This window comes from Sinohyriopsis cumingii, chromosome 3, assembly GCF_028554795.1.
Source record: "Sinohyriopsis cumingii isolate HCF-2022 chromosome 3, ASM2855479v2, whole genome shotgun sequence".
Lineage (NCBI taxonomy): Eukaryota > Metazoa > Mollusca > Bivalvia > Unionida > Unionidae > Sinohyriopsis > Sinohyriopsis cumingii.
The window spans coordinates 37,200,075-37,218,013 of record NC_142963.1 but is presented as its reverse complement, the minus strand read 5'-3'; the positions used below and the strand labels follow the sequence as shown (position 1 = coordinate 37,218,013).

General features: G+C 34.1%; 1 protein-coding gene across 8 annotated transcripts in view; it reads left to right on the top strand.

Moving 5' to 3' along the window:
* LOC149802702 (uncharacterized) overlaps positions 1-17,939 on the top strand; it is a 90,657-nt gene that overhangs the window by 28,658 nt on the left and 44,060 nt on the right. For 3 of the 8 annotated variants that reach the window (XM_089952089.1, XM_089952088.1, XM_089952090.1), the window contains 3 exons: positions 3,144-3,317; positions 12,995-13,148; positions 15,034-15,239. In XM_089952089.1, coding sequence (XP_089808215.1) covers positions 13,074-13,148; positions 15,034-15,239 — 281 coding nt within the window. In that variant the 5' untranslated portion in view covers positions 3,144-3,317; positions 12,995-13,073. Of the gene's footprint in view, positions 1-1,835; positions 3,318-9,679; positions 9,757-12,994; positions 13,149-15,033; positions 15,240-17,939 lie in introns of those variants that run through there. The other 5 variants (XM_089952095.1, XM_089952094.1, XM_089952093.1 and 2 more) reach the window with 4 other exon arrangements.

Sequence of the window (17,939 nt, the reverse complement as noted above, 5' to 3'; positions counted from 1 at the left end):
CCTCACCTGTTACATTCCTCTTGTCCCTATACAACAGCCCCACTTTCCATTGTCCGTATCCAGACCCATTATTCCCTATGTTCAGTTCCCATTGTCTGTAAACGCGCGAGGGGGGGGGGGGTCTGAAAAATCTTGTCCTTAAACGTACCCAAGGAAGGTCGATAATGTATTTTCCCATTATCCGTAAAGTGCCCCCCTTCTCTACTGACACACCATCATCTGTCAGAGATAAACATAAGTATGGGTGTGCTAAGCGACATCTAATTAACATAAACAATTACGCAATGTTTCATCAAAATCCCTGTTGACCTCTGAACCTCGTTTCTGACCTTCTAACCTTGAAATTGGCAACATGGACTTTGGTGCGGTACACAATACATCATTTAGCGAATATACCTATTTGTTCAAACTTTAATTAAAACGTTATGGACCAGATTCAAACAACAGTATATCGACATTTAAACCTTATGTGTGATGATTTTCAACGATGATCTGGATCTGGTACGCGACACAGTGCCCAGTAGAGATACACATATATGTACAAAGTTTCATCGAAATCTCTCAACCCATTAATAGTTTATGGAGCGGATACGAAATGTGGGATGGAGTGACAGACTGAAAATCACAGACTATTTGCCAAACGGTGGAAGCATAAAAAATCTCCTTATATTAGAAACGAATTGCCATGTTCTTAACTATTATTTTTATTACTTGTTTGAATTAATGGCTAATCAAGACGGCAAATTAACAGGTTAGGGTGATTCTCGACAGACAAGTCTCTTACAGGACTACAATATTGGTGATCATGCTATTGTAACAAGTACATATAATAATGTATAGTGTTCAAAATACTTTCAATATCTAAAATATTCTACCTTTTGATCATATAATTTTAAAACAAACAAGATCTATTACTGCAGCAAAACACAACAATAAACTTTTAAAGCTTTGGATTCATTTACCCCTCCAAATTCTGATCACGACATAAGATACTAGCAGTGGTTTCTTTTTTTCCATAGTAGCTGTAAGAGTTTTTACTATACAAACCCTAAACCACTACTCATTCTTACAGTCCAGAATGATAGATAGAAGGTATAAGATTTTATTGATTTATAGAGATTTCTCAATTTCATTCTCTTAATTTAATTCTACTACTGGTCCTAAAACTTGCGATAATTATATTTAGTCGAAAAGAACAACTGATGTTATGTTCTTTTTAGACAGGCCGATCATCGTGGCTTGTGACTCCCATTACTAATGAGGTCTTAATGGCTTCCAACTACACAACAATTTCTTGTTATTGCTCTGGGCCTGATAGTTACTTCTATTAAAAATTTGTGTTGTATGGCTTATTAAAGAAGCAATATAAGATAACGAGTACACGTGTGTTATACTAATATTTCTTAGAAGTCAATAAGACACCACTATGATATTAAACATTTAAAAAACGAAACTGCAATGTCTGACTTAATTAGAAGTCCATCGCTACCCCAGTGATGTACTTTCATATGTAACAAGCGCTTGCACTGGAACTCGTAAACAGGCCCGGGCCTAGGACAACGCGAACGAAACAACCGCCTTGTGTCCAGCGCTTTCAGGAAATCAACCCCGCAATGCAATTTTTTTGCGGGGGGTGGGGGGGGGGAAGGGCCTCTCATCGCTTGCTACCTTGGGCCCAGCACATCCTAGGGCCAGGTCTGCATGTAAAGAGAGATACATGTCTGGCCTGTGGACTCTGCTATATAAAGCGTCTACAATCGGTAAAAGTTGAAGCAAAACCAGTGACGCAAAATGCACGTTGTTCCAATACATTTGATACTGACTATACGTGCGCTCAAATTTGTCAAATGAAAAACATAATCCGCGACGTTACGCATGCATGTAATTATAATAATTCCAGGGAAAACATCGGCATGTACGGCGCCGGGCCACAACTGAGTAGCACCTGAGTAAGGGAAGTCAACGTCCTTTAGTGAATACTGATTTCAAATGATAATGCATGGATAAGAAATATTCTGTAGGCGAGATTTTATGTGTGTGCGCTAATGAACATATTGTTTTGATTTGTACCGTGCACACTTGCCATTCATAAATATTTCGACCTTGTTTTGATCGGTTACATTACCTACAGCTATATTGGAAATACGACCCCACTGGATGGTACCATTAAAACTGATAGGTGTATACCGGCATCTTTGACGAAAATTGGTGGTCAGCCTGGTGCCATAGTCGATTGCCTAGTTTGCCTATATAGACGGCCTTGGGTCCATATTTTTACAAAGATAAAACAGTGGAAAATTGATAAAAAACTGAATTCTTACCCTGGCCATCACATACATCATACCTCAAAACTATTGTAAATATATGGCAAAGAAATAAATCCAAGATGAAAATAAGCAAACTCTGACACACCACAAAAACAACCAACCGAAAACAAACCAAAACCAACACCCCTCCCCAAAAAACAAAAAAAAAAAACAAAACACAACAACAACAACAACAGCAAACTGATACCAGATTTCGGTTTAATTCGCATTCGTGTTGTTCTTGACAATGTGGATTTTCTCACTCAGTCTTATATTTAACCAAAGGACTTCATGACCGTATGCCTAAAATATCAGAGGCTGTGATAAAATGCAAGAGATCATTTACTCAGCATTATATGTTTAAGCGTGGTTAAATATATATATATTTTTTTACAGGAGATTCTGTACAAAGAGCAATGACATTAGGTGTTCTCTTATGGCTCTAACGTATATGTTCTTTTGACACAGTACTACAGATACAGAGCAAAACATAGAACCATTCGTCTATATCAAAAGTCTCCAAACGAGCTTAAACTGTTCTTATCATTGTTTTCAAATTAAATGAAGTAAAGTAAATTAATTTATATTTCTTTGTGTCACTGCGAAAAGAAAGAAAACGAGAAAAAGAAACAAATCGGAGATGGCGCTGCATAGCTGACCAAGTATACCCCATTATAAAAGTAATAATAATAATAATAATAATAATAATAATAATACAAATAAAAATATAATAATAATAATAATAATAATAATAATAAAGAAAGAAAAAACAACAGAAAAAACAACATAAAAACAAAAAATAAAAACAATCCGAAACCGTTTTTTTTTCTTCCTCAGTGGCTGTTTCCTTGACAACCGTCACATGACCTGCTCATCATCATCAACCACATCATGGCGGGTCAAGCGCTTTAAACTCAGAGACGACAATCGATTTTCATATTCACCTTGAGGGAGTATCGTAATGTATATTAGCTGAGAGAAATGAATGAAATATTTAGAATTGCACCGTTGGTAAGAATGGCTGATATAAATGTATCAAAAATGCATATGACATTGTGATAAAGTAAACCACACTGGATGATTTGTAGAGATCTGGGAAATGATGGGTTGGGGGCTTGAATGCACGTTTCTGGTCATACTCATTAGATATAATTACATTTGTATCAGTTCTGATTTATTGTTTATTCCACGTTAGTAGAAAAAGGGACATATCAGAAACGTTTCTGGCGATCTCGTCGTGAACAGTTCAGGTTTTGGATAAAGTATTTAATTTTCATCTATTTCTCAAACGTACACTGTATAAATCATTATAATTGTACGAAAGTTCATTCTCTGACAGGCATGCTTGCCCGTTTTAACCTGGTGTCTAGGTCACAATAATAGGAAATGCTTTGCATAATGGGTGTGGTCCGTTGTTTTTTTTTCGTTCGCTTACATTCTTTTTATTTTTAACAGAACCCATCGATAAATTCTCACTATACATGGGATGAATCTTTATGAAGCTAAGAAAATCATTATGTGACATGCTTGTTTGCCTCATTTACCTTGAGGTCGAGGTCACAGTTATAGAAAATTTCCAATTTGGTTTTGGGTTAAAAAATTTAATTTGCTTATATTTCATGAACCTCATGATTGAGTTTCTTCATTCTTCAGATGATATTTTTAATATGAACTTAGGATAAGTTATCCTGCAACATGCGCAGTCTTTTGGAGTCAGGGTTAAAACATTTTCATGCAATGCTTTGGTCTTGGGCATGACCTCATAGCCCAAACCTTTTTATTTTTTAGTTTAAATAAAACATTAGCATTTCTTAACATTAGGCTATATTACAGGTGAACAAATGCAGGGTACAGGAAAAATTTCCAAGCAATCATCCATGGGATGAGTAAACAGCAAAAGTTACTTGCCCCTATCTACTCTTGATACAGCATACTTCTCCATTAGACTGCTTACACTTTTACTACAGAACCACAGGTACCTGATGCAAGCTTGTTATTAAAATGGGTAAAAACCATGAAAATATTATGTTCTAATGCATTGCTTCTTAGATAAACATATAACAAGAGACAATGTTTGTAACTCGATTTGCACACATAGCCTCTTTCTTGGTGATATTTGCATTCGCATTTACAGTGAAACCATTGAGTAACTAGGTATTATAATTTTCCTTTTCAGCAGGCTATCACACATCTTTGAATTAGATATGCGAGGATGTAAGAGATAGAGGATGTCAAAATTGTATAATTTTCATCTGGTCAGACAGTTTACACTTGCCCCACAGATCACCAGTATTTTAAAGACTGCTGCATTTTTAATGCATTTTCATGCCAACGTAAAGACACCAATAAATATTTATATTAGTATGTAATTATTTTGCACAAGAAAACTGCCAGTAACTTGTATTAGTACTATATGTTCCATCTAGGTCAAACTCCAGGCTAGAATGCTACCAAACAGGTGCCATAAAAAAGGAAGATTGCTGATTAGCTAAAAGAATTGGAACATTATTAGGCCATTGCCCAAAATAGATTTTGACTAATCAGCTGTTTTCTCCACATTATTTGCTTTATCAATACATTACAACATCATGTTTAAAGACGTTGTGGTATTTTTAATACATTGTCGTGGCAAAGTAAAGACATGGGAATTAGATGAGATATTTAAAGTACTTATTCTGAATATAAGCTGCCAACATTTTTCTTCTAACAAGTAATTACATACTTATAGCAATATCTGTTGGCATCTACCCTTTGGCATGACAATGTATCAGTAAAGCTTCAGTCTTGAATATACCAGTTACCTAGGGCAACTAAAACATTGCCATACCAAATGAAGGTAAAAGCAAGTACAAATTCTTTATTGCAGAACTTCTCAGAGGTCTGACTCATTAAGATGTATGATAACTTGTCAAAAGGGAAACTTTCTTCACATTAAAGTGATACCTAAATTACTGAAAAGTGTCATTGTAAAATACCAAGACCACTAAGAAATTGAGAGCTAGCTTCATAATATGTTCATAAAAACTACCCTTTTAGTTATCAAGCTTACATTGTGTACCTGAGTAAAGCAAAATAAAGTTGTTTCTTTATGACATGTTCTAGATTGACAACAGAAAGGCAAATTTGACAAAGGTTATTTATAATTGAGGCATGACTGATTTAAAGAAATGTTGAACTTCTGCACATGTTGAGGGTAGAAAATGCAAGGTATGAATCTGCATCTGCTTGGCCCAGTGACAAGTCTTTAGTACAGTTTTACTTGGCTCATTTAAATTTTACCTCGTCAGGATGAGAGGAGGAATGTTTTTCGTGAGCATTGAAGTGATTAACATGTTACATCTACCTGACATTCCAGGAAACAGCTTCTTTTGCATCTTTCAGCCAGAAAAATGCTAGCAGATGTGTTGAGATTAATTATCAAATATATTCTGGAGTGCTATGGTATCATGGGTCTATACAGCTGGCAAATAAGTAAATAAAGACACTTGAGTTCAGGAAATTATATAGGTCTTCTTTTGTTGTTCTTAGCTCATTATTAAGAATTTAAGATGTGTATAATTTCCAGTTTATATCAGATGATTGCAGGAAGCAGTCGATAGGCAGATGCCTTGTAGGTTCCAGATTATTCAAGGGGATTTACTCCGACATTGTGGTAACCCCCAAAAATTATTTGTATGGTGGCATATACTTGTCTTAAAATTGTGACATTGCTGCTTGTGTTGCACAAAGTTAAGTCACTATAAAACACAACTGGAAGTCAAAGAAATATTGTAAAAATGAGTGAAATTAAATGAGTCAAGAGGAACCTGACACAAATTGTGTTTAAATGAACACAACTTGAAGTCTTGGGTTGAATAGTTAGACTTCTAAAAACAGTCTGTTCTCATGATTGTAACATTGGAACAGTATTTAAGATGAGCTCAGTTGGGCAGGTCATATTCTTTCAAAGTTACAAAAGTAATCAACTTGGATCACCCTATTTCCTATTGCTGCCAGTGATGTATTTTGTCATCACCACTAATATTATTAGAAATCAATTTTTTTTAATAATAATAAATCAGTGGGTGCTTTTTTGTGCTGGTTCATGATACACTAGGAATAGTTTTTTTGCCTTGTTTTTGATGCTTAAACTTTTCGTAGTTTTTGTTAGATCTGAGATTTTTGTAAAAAGCCAGTTCTTTCATGAGAAAGTCCTGTCTTTGTTGTAGATAATGAATTGAGAACATTAGTATTTAATTCATCTGTATTTCACTAGATTTCCACATAAGAACAGAAATTTTTAACTGTGGTGTTTGTAGCAGTTGTATCATTGCATTCTGTTTTTATGGGATTTCACACTATGTTGGGACCATTCATCTGTTGATTTTTCCACTTCTTTGTTGGTATATATGAATGACGCTGTAACTTGAGCATCAGAGATGGATTTGCTGTGAAAAAGGTATATACCTGTCTTTCTAAATATGGATGTTATCTGCCATCATGGCTTTTAAGTATATTAGCATTAAATTCAGCAGCTTGCTATTCTGTTATGGTCAGGACAGAATTATTCTTCATATTTGATTGGTATTCTTAGTTTACATTAGTTTAAAGGGTCCAAATGTGCAAACATTTAAAGGTTGCATCAGATTGCTTGTGTGCAGAGGTAAGACAAACCATAATACAGGTGATGCTTATTATATACCAGTTCGATTTATGCACTTTCTTTTAGTGCCAGTTATAATGACGAAATACATTCATTTTGCACCACTATGCCTGTTTTTATACCATTAATGGCACCATAAGCTGCTACTCTTATGCAGCTCATGTATGTGCATATGCATGCATCTGATCACTCACCTATGCAATGAATTTTTAAATGTATTAATTTGTTTGAAGAATTATGCATTGATAATAATTATTTGAAAACTTAGAGCTATAATTTACCCAAGAACTAACTTACAAGTGTCCTATTTGGAAAATTAGTTTGATTCACACCAATTTTAATTTATGCCATACCCACAGGAATGCATGTAAGTATGGTGTAAATTGGGCATCAGCTGCATTCTTCTCATTGTTCTCATTTAGCCCAGTCTGCTAAGGAAATTATATGTGTCTCTGTGTGTGTGTGTGTGTGTAATTTGAATTTTTAATGTAGCTTTAACATTTTTCCAGCCATATTGCTACGATGTAGGCAGTGTGGCAGTTTATAGTGATGTCTAGCAATGGGGCATCATCCTGCAAACTTGTGGCATCATGTCCCACCCAGTCAGCTATCCAGACACCAGGCTGAACAGTCCTAGTACTAACCTCTTAATGCTGAGCACCTAGTGAGGCAGCTGCTTGTACCTATTTTAAAAGTCTTAAGTATGACTCGGCTGGGGTTCGAACACTCAACCTTTCGAATCTGAGGTGGATGCTCTAGCCACCTAGGCCACCGGAGCTGTCCAAAGAAAGTTTGATACCTGTGTATGTCCATGATACAAGATAAGAGTGGGTGAATTTATCTTTGTATCAGAAACATTGGCATGCTTGACAAAAAGGCTTTGTTAGATAATTATGAATTATAAGTGAAACGGACTATCCAGTCTTTGACAGTTCACCTGCAGCTCCACAACTGGTTCCATTCAGGAGATCATCATTGATCTCTGCCCAGGAAAGACTTAATACATGTATTGAGGAATACTATTCTCATTTGGGTTTCCAGAGGCAATAATTATGACAGTTAAAGCTCTTAGTGATGTAGTGTAATGAAGTCTCATGTCTTTATGTGAAACTACTGTGAACTATGCAAGTTCAGTACTGTTCCCTGTCTCATCTATATTGTAAATTCTCTCTGGTTTATTTTTGAAGTTAGTTGTACTTAAAATATTCCCATGCTTTCTTATATTTGTCAAAGTTTCTCTTGAAGCTGCCTTGGCTCTTGCTTTTGATAATATCTACAAAATGACTATCTTGAATTCTGGCCATCTGTTTGTAAAGCCATAAAAGTAACAATTGCTTAGGCAGTCAGTTGCTTTCACCAGTTTTCCCAAAGACTCTGCATTATCTTAGGCCATGTATTTGATGCTGGATTTTGTTGTAGCCATACCTTTTGCTTCTCCACTTTTGGAATATAATGCATTGGATTTCAGTTAATGGCATCATCTGTGACATTTCCACATGCTCTGTCCTTCATTTGACTCTTTACTTTGTAGATTCTTGCTGGTCTTTTTTCTGTGGCTTCAAAGGTGCTTCAGAGGTTTACCCTATATATTACGACTCTATGGTCTTAAAACTAAGTAATAGAAAAGAGCGAATAATTTTGTAAAATTCAACAATTAATTATTTCCCAAGAATACAAAGTGAAAGTACAGTATTGCAGATTAAATCCCGAATAGTCCTAAAAAGTTCTATCACCAGGCCTAGTGAATAAAGTTCTATTTAAATTCCAGTGGTATTTGAAATAAGATCCAGTACTGAAGGCATTGATGTGCCTGTAGTCTTGAATGTACTAATGTACCAGTGGCCTGAAGTGTGATGATGCACTAAGTCTTCCAATTAATCACAGTAATATAATCCAAGATGTCCTTGTCTTGACTCACTATAATTCCAAATTAATGTTTCTGTCCAAGAATATTATTGCAGAACACTTCATATTTCCAGGGAATAATAATTTGAATAATAATTCCTCCCAAATCAAATACTAAACACAATACAAATGAATCTACAAAATATGTTAAATGCAAGAATTATTAAAATTAAGTAAACAAGATTATATTTTTTTAAAATAAGACACAAAAGAATAGCAAGATATAGGTCCAGAGTTCATTCCTTGAAAATTCGAAATTGTAAGCAGATAAAATATGTTACTAAAATTATACTGAAATGAAGAATTTGGTACACATCAGTTACAATAGGCTGTTAATGGGTGAATACCTAATGTCCAAGTCTCAGACCCAAATATTTTTACCTTTATTGATAATGATCTTGATATTTAATCCACACTCATAGGAAAAATATTAGCTGTGTATTATTTGTTTTTAAAATTAACAGTTACTGGTCAGGTACACAATGAACTTGATTTTGGACAAGGTCAAGTCCACAATACAATTAATTAATTACACACACATACTAATATAATCCAACAGGTTAGTTATATATGATTCCAAGATGAAACTGAGTCAATGCCAAGTAACAGCAACTATCACCTAGCTAGCATGCATTGGTCAGTACCCACATGGCCATATGCTCACCCCATCCATCCCCCACAAAAGATGGAACAAGATCGAAGGTAAGGATTTGAGGTACATGCCAACTCACAGAACAAATGGAATTTAACATTGAGCTATAGATCCCACATTATAGGTTAGGATACATGCTTATATGAAAGAAATTGTATTATAATTATACCAGTATAAGGTTAAAGAGTTAGATTTTATTTCATGCAGGAAATGAACCCATGCTGGCAACTGTTGCCTAACTCTCATGCAAGGTAAGGACTTGTGATGCAGGAGAAATCATTTATTACTCAAACAGGATTTAACATTGAGCTATATGCACAAACCAACTGGATTTCTATTGAGAACAGCAAGATATATACATCTGATTATAATTATCAACTGACCCATATATACCTAGCAGGAAAATGCCTATCCCAGGATACATGATTATATGCTTGATATTCATGTATAATTATGCCAGTATAATCTAATCTTGCAGGTTATAATTCATTCCTCACAGGAATTGAATCAATGCTACAAGTCATTGTAACTGTTGCCAAGTTCTTTCAAAATGAAATCATGTAAATGACAAACATTTTTAAGTGAACATTTACCATATACACTTGCTTATTGGACAAGTCCAACTGCAAACTGCATAGACTCAGATCTGACATCACATAATGTGCCAGCAGATCTGAGTCTGTGCAGTTTGTTAGGAGTAATCAATAGAACAAACAGCATAGACCCTGGTGTGCAAGCGCATAATGCTGCAGCAGATCAGATCTTTGTTGTTTGCAGTCTAACTCGACTTATAAGCGAGTACATATTGTATTGCCTTAACCCAAACAGTGATTCACTGGACATTATCAGATAAAAAACTGCTTGATCCTGTACTGTGATATTGATGTAAAGATGATATAGAGCATTTTTTAGAACTCTGGGTAAGGCTATGTTTACACATCCCATTGGTTATGAATTACAATTATTGGCTTCTTATACCTAGTCATTAGAGGTTTGTGATGGTAATTTGACTTTGCTCAACCGGATTTGGTCTTTAATAGTGATAATTAAGTACAAATTCAGTAGCAATAAATAAATACTTCTGCTGGTACATAACAATTTTACTCAATTCTTTGTTTTCTCAGAGTTTCCATTGTGGAAAAAAATGTAATTTTATCAGCACAAGGTAAAAGGTCATTTGAAGTGTCATTGTTACAAAAACTAATGTATTTTTTTTTGTGGATGTTTGAGGCATTCTAATTATTTTCAAGGGATAAGCTTGTAATTTGTTGTACAAAAGGGTTGGATTTTTTGTTTTAGAAACAAAATTCTATGTGAATGTTAAATATATTCTACCTATTAGATAGAATTCTGGCACATCTTTCAAAAGGCTAGAAGTAAACAGCTTGTGTTTATACTTTGTATTGTGGAAAACTAGAACTCCTCCAGTAAAAGAAAGCCATGCAGAGGCATGTACATGCAAAGATGATCACACTAGTTAATGAAAAAAAAATATTCAAAGAGCAAAAGCAACTCTTATAGCCATCCATTTACCTACCTACCCTAAATATGTATATATGTTTATATAAAACTCTCAGTATGACTTTAAAAATGAAAGTACTGGTGACATGTTCCTCACAATGCAAGGTCTATTACATTGACAAAGGACAGGAAACTGTAGGCTGTTGAAACAAGGACATTTGCTGTGGACAGCTCTGTAGACTGTCTCTAAGTATGCATGCCTCTAAGTATGCATGCAAGTTTGTTTCTATTGATTGATCAATCTATCTAGCTGGCTAACTAGTCTTAAACAGTACTAGGGATAACTCATTTGGATATAAATGGTGAAACAACTGGTGAATAATATTTTCCATTACATTATGAAGTCCTGTCCATCAAGTACTTTTATGATCTAAAAATTAGCTGAAGAACTAATCTACCTTGAGGCCCTCATACAAAAGAATTTATTTTAACTGCATCTCTGAAGCCACTGGATATATTGGGTTTGGAAGAAGGAAATAGAGTGGGCATTTCTAATCTCAACTGGAATACTGTTCCAGAGCAGAGTTCTAGAGTATTGGAAACTTTTTCTGAATAATTCTTTATTTGGTTTGGGATTCTTATACTGTTTGGTAGACATGGATCACAGGTGGGGAATATTGCCAGGTAGCCTATACTGGAATAGTGATTGTAAATATTCAGGAGCACTATTATTGGATATCATGTACATTAATTTGGCTTTCCTCAAACAAATTCGGCCTTTAATAGGTAATGTTTTTAACTTAACCAGCTAAATTTTCCTTGCTTTCTTGCTGGATTGAAATTGGTCCAAATGCTCTCTTTTGAAGATGTGCTGGCATTGCTGTGGTTTTGTCATTTGAATTACCCCATACTATATTACAGTAGTCTAAATAGGGTTGTATGTAACTTTTATTAAATAGTTTTCTGTGCCTTTCCGTGATAAAATGACTTATTCTACTGAGAAGCCATAAACTTGAATTAACAGATATGTTTGATATGTTTGCCTTAAACTTGAATTAACTTTTTTGACTGATATGTTTAATATGTTTGCCTTAAACTTGAATTAACTTTTTTGACATATGTTTGCCATAAACTTGAATTAACCTTTTTGACTGATATGTTTGCCTTAAACTTGAATTAACTTTTTTGACTGATATGTCTGATATGTTTGCCATAAACTTGAATTAACTTTTTTGACTGATATGTTTGCCATAAACTTGAATTAACTTTTTTGACTGATATGTTTGATATGTTTGCCATAAACTTGAATTAACTTTTTTGACTGATATGTTTGATATGTTCAGTCCATGATGGGTCATTATCTATCAAAATGCCAAGTAGTCTATCATGACAGACCAGTTGCAAATTTTTATCCTTCCATGTCAGACATAGTTCATCATTATCAAGATTTGTTCCTTTTTGCCATGTTGAGATAAATAATATTTTAGTTTTACCAGTATTTACCACAATGCCATTGCATGTGCTACAGTTGTCCATTTTGTTTAGGGCATTCTGTAAAGAAATTTCCAGTTCATTCTTTGTGTTTTGGATGTCTGACAATGTTGTGACATCTGCATAGAGATCTGTAGATGAAATTGAGTTCATTATTAAAAGTGGTAGGTCATTAATAAATTTTGGTGTGGTACCAATTGATGTGGAGTTTGTGGTTGCTACCTACCACAAATTCAAAGATCCAACAAACAGTGATCTTTCCATGAAAAGAATAGAACCCTTTCCACAATCCCTGGATTTAGATACCAACAAAAATGTCATTTTTTCCCCCCAACCAAAAACTTTAATACACATGAAAGTAATTGTGTTCACAGTATTGTTTTAAATATATATCGTCAGGCAAGAGAGAGAGAGAGAGGGAGGGAGGGAGGGAGGGAGAGAGAAAATAATTATTGTCTGTCCCTATTTAGGCCTAATAGAGAATGGACAAAGAATATAATATTTAAAATAGCTTAAATCATTTTCCATCAATTTCAGCTAGATATTCATAATTCCTGAGCTTTGAAAGAAAAATTCTGAAATTGATACATTGATGGGCATTGGTTTAATGTGAGCAATGATGTCCATGGAAATCAACATTGACCAGATTATTCAGCAGCTCCTATCATCCAGAGATACTCCTCAGAAACAGGTTCTTGTAGCTAAAGTTGATTTTATCCTTCCCCCTATCCTTTCAACAACCACTTTATTTTGTTTGCTTCTGTCTTGCAAGTAGTTCAGATATATTATCGGGGTCCATGCTAGGTGGTAATTCAGTTGAAATGGTTACCCCTGTGCCTGCCATTTCACATGTATAGAGAATTCAAGCTGACTACACTAATCTTGAGTTGTCTAAACACTCCATTTTTTCTCCATGAATACTTATGTTAATCCAAGTACAATATCAGCAATTGTGTCTTTCTTCCTCAGGGACACATAAAACAAGTAACATTTGTTAAAACTACTCACCTGGAAATCTTAGTGATAAAAAGAAAAAAAAGACTATGTCACCTTTTATTAAAAGAGAAAACCATTAAATCAATGAAAATCTTCAGATTGAAAAGTTTTATTTAACACTTCCATTGTGGGTAATATTAAAACATGTAAGCAGTCATTTACTGGTAGTATATATAGGAATTAGTTTAAGTGGAGAATAATGTATTTTTATTAAAAAAATAACTTAGCACAAAACAGATCCTTATTTCATGTGTTTTATATACTGTTATGAACTTGTAAGCATTTGGGATGAAATTTAGTTTGCTGTTAGTCTCGTACAAGTTTTGGTGCCAGGCTGAATCGATTCACTGATTCTTTGAGTAATATTTAGGACCAGGCTTCTACCTTCTCCCTCCCAAATAGGCCTCTTTTGGTACACTCTTTGAAAATTTCAATCAATATTCTATGCCACATATTTTTATTTTGTTTTTATCTCAAGACAAACTCTGCAGCCAGTCAGAGTTATATTAATGCAGATTTTTATGGGTGGTAGATGATGGTAAGAAATTAAAAAATGGCATATTCTTTTGCTTCACATGTAAAGTTATGTTTTTCAGTATTTTTTCATTTTTTGTGGACTGAAATAAACTAGACAAATCTTATCCTTAGCATACATATAAAGTGTGCTTACTTTTTAATTTGATTGCAAAGGTATATTTCTGTTTGGTTTCTTGACTTTGGATATTTTTGCTTATTCGGTTACTATAAAACACAAATCAAAATATTTTTTATATTTTTGGATAGAAAATAGTGATTATTTTTGCTGTCTGAAAACAAAGGAAATACAGTAATATTTGTAGGCTTTTATCAACTTTTGTGTAAATTTAACAATTAGTTAATTATGTTGGTAATTATATTTTGGTCTCTGAAATTTCTGCCAAAACTTCACATGGAGAGGATTTGAACCTTGTTTTCTGTCATCCATTATTGATAGTAACTGTTTTCTAGGTTACCTTCTTTTGTTAATACAAAGTAATGCAATAATTATGCTGAATCAAGCTAAGAAAAATATATTTTCACAAAATCAGTTGAATTAAAATTTATTTGTCTTGTTTTTTTTTACTATTTAGCTTTGAGGTTTTGTATAAAGGCTTTTTAAGCAACTGATTTCGACATCAGAACTGTGGAACTCTACACTCACTTCTGATTTTCCCACCACTTTTTAATTGATTGAAATAGTTTTGTGTAGCTCTGAGAATGGGGTTTTGAAAATGTAGGAGTAAGTGATAGTTATGAGTTTCTTTTGAGGTTTCATTCATGTTCAGTCATGAGACAGTGGCTTTAAACATGCACTACTGGGTGAGACTTTTTATATTTAAAACAAAAAATTGGGTTTATGATACATGTAATGAGAATTTTGCAAAAACTGTTATGTTGAGAATTGTAGTTAATCCAGTAATGTTCCCTGAAATATGGAGTTATCATATATATGAATATATCAAGGCATTATATTATGCAGGAGCAATATCTAAAATATAAAATAAAGTTTATTAATGTCATATCCATAACATCGTATAACAAAACCCATTTTTGTCTTAAAGGTTCAGCTTCCAGAAACCTGGATTCGACATCTATGCCTTTTGTCAAGAGAGATATTCTTAGCTCAGCCAATGCTACTAGAACTATCGGCACCAGTTAATATATGTGGGGACATCCATGGTCAATATGATGATCTTCTCCAACATTTTGATAATTGTGGATATCCACCTGATTCCAGTTATTTATTTCTAGGAGATTACGTGGATCGGTAAGACAAACTTTTCAAACCTTTGTCAGCAGTGTTTTATTCTGCTAAGAGATTGTGTTTGGTCGGCAAGATGAACTCATCAGACATGTGTTGGAAATGTTTTATCCATGCTTAGAGCCTTTGATAAGAAGAAAAAGTTTTTGCTTTAAGGATTTATTTGTCATGTACTCTAAATTTTGAAAGTTGTTTTACATTTTTTGCCTCTGCATGTTGGATTGCCAGCTCTTTTTTCATGTCTGCAAAGCACCAGTAGAAAATAGGCATCACTTTTCCTGCAGTGATGTTGTTGTTGTTATATGCTCAATGGAAGGTGGAGTACAGTAGAACCTGTCTTGAAAGACCACCTCTTTTGCCAAAAAGTATGGTCTCTCAAGACAGGTGGTCTCTCATAACAGGTCACAATTCTATATAATCAATAAATTGTGCACTGAAAATGTGATCTCACAAGACAGGTGGTTTCACATAGCAGTGGTCTTTCAAGACAGGTTTTACTGATATCATATTATGATGCTCTCTGTCTATCCATCCATCATTCTCTGTCCTTCAGTCCATCCTCCAGTTTACTTGATCTTTTATTCGACAATGTTACTCAAGTTCTCCAAAATATAGCATTGCCAAATTTTGCAGATATGTTGTATTTGAGGCATGGAAGAAGCCTATAGATTTTAGGCACAAGAGGTCAATGCTCATGGTCAGGGAGGGTATGAGACAGAAAATTATTTCCACACAATGACATGAGTTGTATATCAGATACCTTGACCAAACTTTGTAAATCATTTCCACTTAAGCTAAGAAAGACACCTATTGATACTGTGACGAAAAGGTCCAAGGTCAAGGTCACACAAACTTATAGAAAGAAAAAAATGACTTCTACAAAACTGCTTCAGTTTTGTACCATTTAATCTGACTAAACTTTGCAGATTGCTTCCTTCAGGTTTAGGTTATGTTTCACTGGAAATACAAAGTAATAAAAAATATTCTTTATCAGAAATATTAATTTGGAATTGTAGTCATTTCTGACAAGGACATTTTAGATTTTATAGTTTTGATACATTTAAAAGACTTAAAACACATTGCCACAATCCAGTTCACTGGCACATTAGCACATTCAAGACTACATACACATCAACACATTCAGTATCACAATTTATTTAAAATAAGACAGGAATTCAGTTGGAACTTCATACATTTGGACTTTTGATAAAACTTTCAGGACTATTTGGGATATAGTTCACAATACTGAAAGTTCTTTTTTAATTTTAACTTTGTAATGTAGGATAATAAATTATCTGTTGAATTTTACAAAACATTTTATTTTTTGCTCATTTCTGTTACTTAAAGACCATCGAGTCATAACAAAAGTAACTTGATTTCTTTTGTATGACCTGATTTTGTGAATGGCAAGGAAGAAACCATTTTTTATGAGTCAAACAATAATGTATCTGACCAAAAGAAGATTGTTTTGCATCAAAAAAGTGCAATAATATTTTTCACCATGTGGCAGACATATAATGTACTGTTTACAGTGCTCGCTGTTATTGCCATATTCTTCATTTTAGTTTTCAGCATTTCTCTGGAACTGCTAAATTGTTTTGAAATTGTGAAACATTATGACTGTATTCTTTATTTGGAGATCTCTGAATTCATTAGAGAGTCCCAGTTAACTAACTTTTTGAGTTAGGGAATTTAAGTTGCGTTCAGAAATGATGCTACAGCAGAACACAGCAACAATGTTCTACAGAATTCTTGTTTGACTAGTGGACTTCTTGATCTATTTTCAGTCTCACTGAATGTGTTGTGCTGTATTTTGATATTCTGACAGTGTTACATTTTATTACCTCTGGTAATCACATCAGCTTAAAAGTTTAGCCTTTTAGTTTTTTCATTCTCATTGAGGTTCAACTAGGGTTGAAATTGAAGTGCTAGGTAGTCCTATTTACTTAAGTTTTTGTTTACTTTTGACAGTGTTTCCTCAAAATATATCATTTTCAGTCACTCAGTGTTTCAACATTTTGTTATAAATGCACATCGTACACAGTACACCATCATTATATTATTTTTCAATTGCGTTTTATTATGTATTTTGTTATAAATGCAGTCACCTTATATGGAGGTTTGTAATAAGCATATTGAGGGTAAGTTACCACAATAAACAATGCAAAATCACACCATAATTGATAGTCATCAGTAAGGACTGAAATTAAAACTAGAAAACTGTAGTGGTGTACCATCACAAAAATCCCTGTGCTTTCACTGCAGATTCCTCTCCACTCACTGAATTCACCCTAACCCCCCAAACACTCAGCCATGGGTCAGAATTCAAAATCCATCACATATATTTTGCTATGGCTTCATATGTGAAGTTTGGTCATAAAATATTTGAAAATTTCTTTGTAATTGAGATTTTTCTATATTTGACCTTTGACCCCTCTAAAGGATTCTAGACACAGGAGCTAGTAATGACCCTCCATTTTTGCGTATGGTCACCACAGGGGAAGAACTAAATCTACTTTTATGGATAAAATACCACCCTGTCCACATTGCAAACTGACCCAGGGGTCATAACCAACCCCTGTTGCATCTATAATGTTTAGAGTTAAGAATGCATGTACAAAGTTTGGTTCAAAAATAGTAATAAATGCCATCGTTACTGCAGTTTTGGTATATTTTACCCCCACCCTTGGAACCCCAAGGGATATA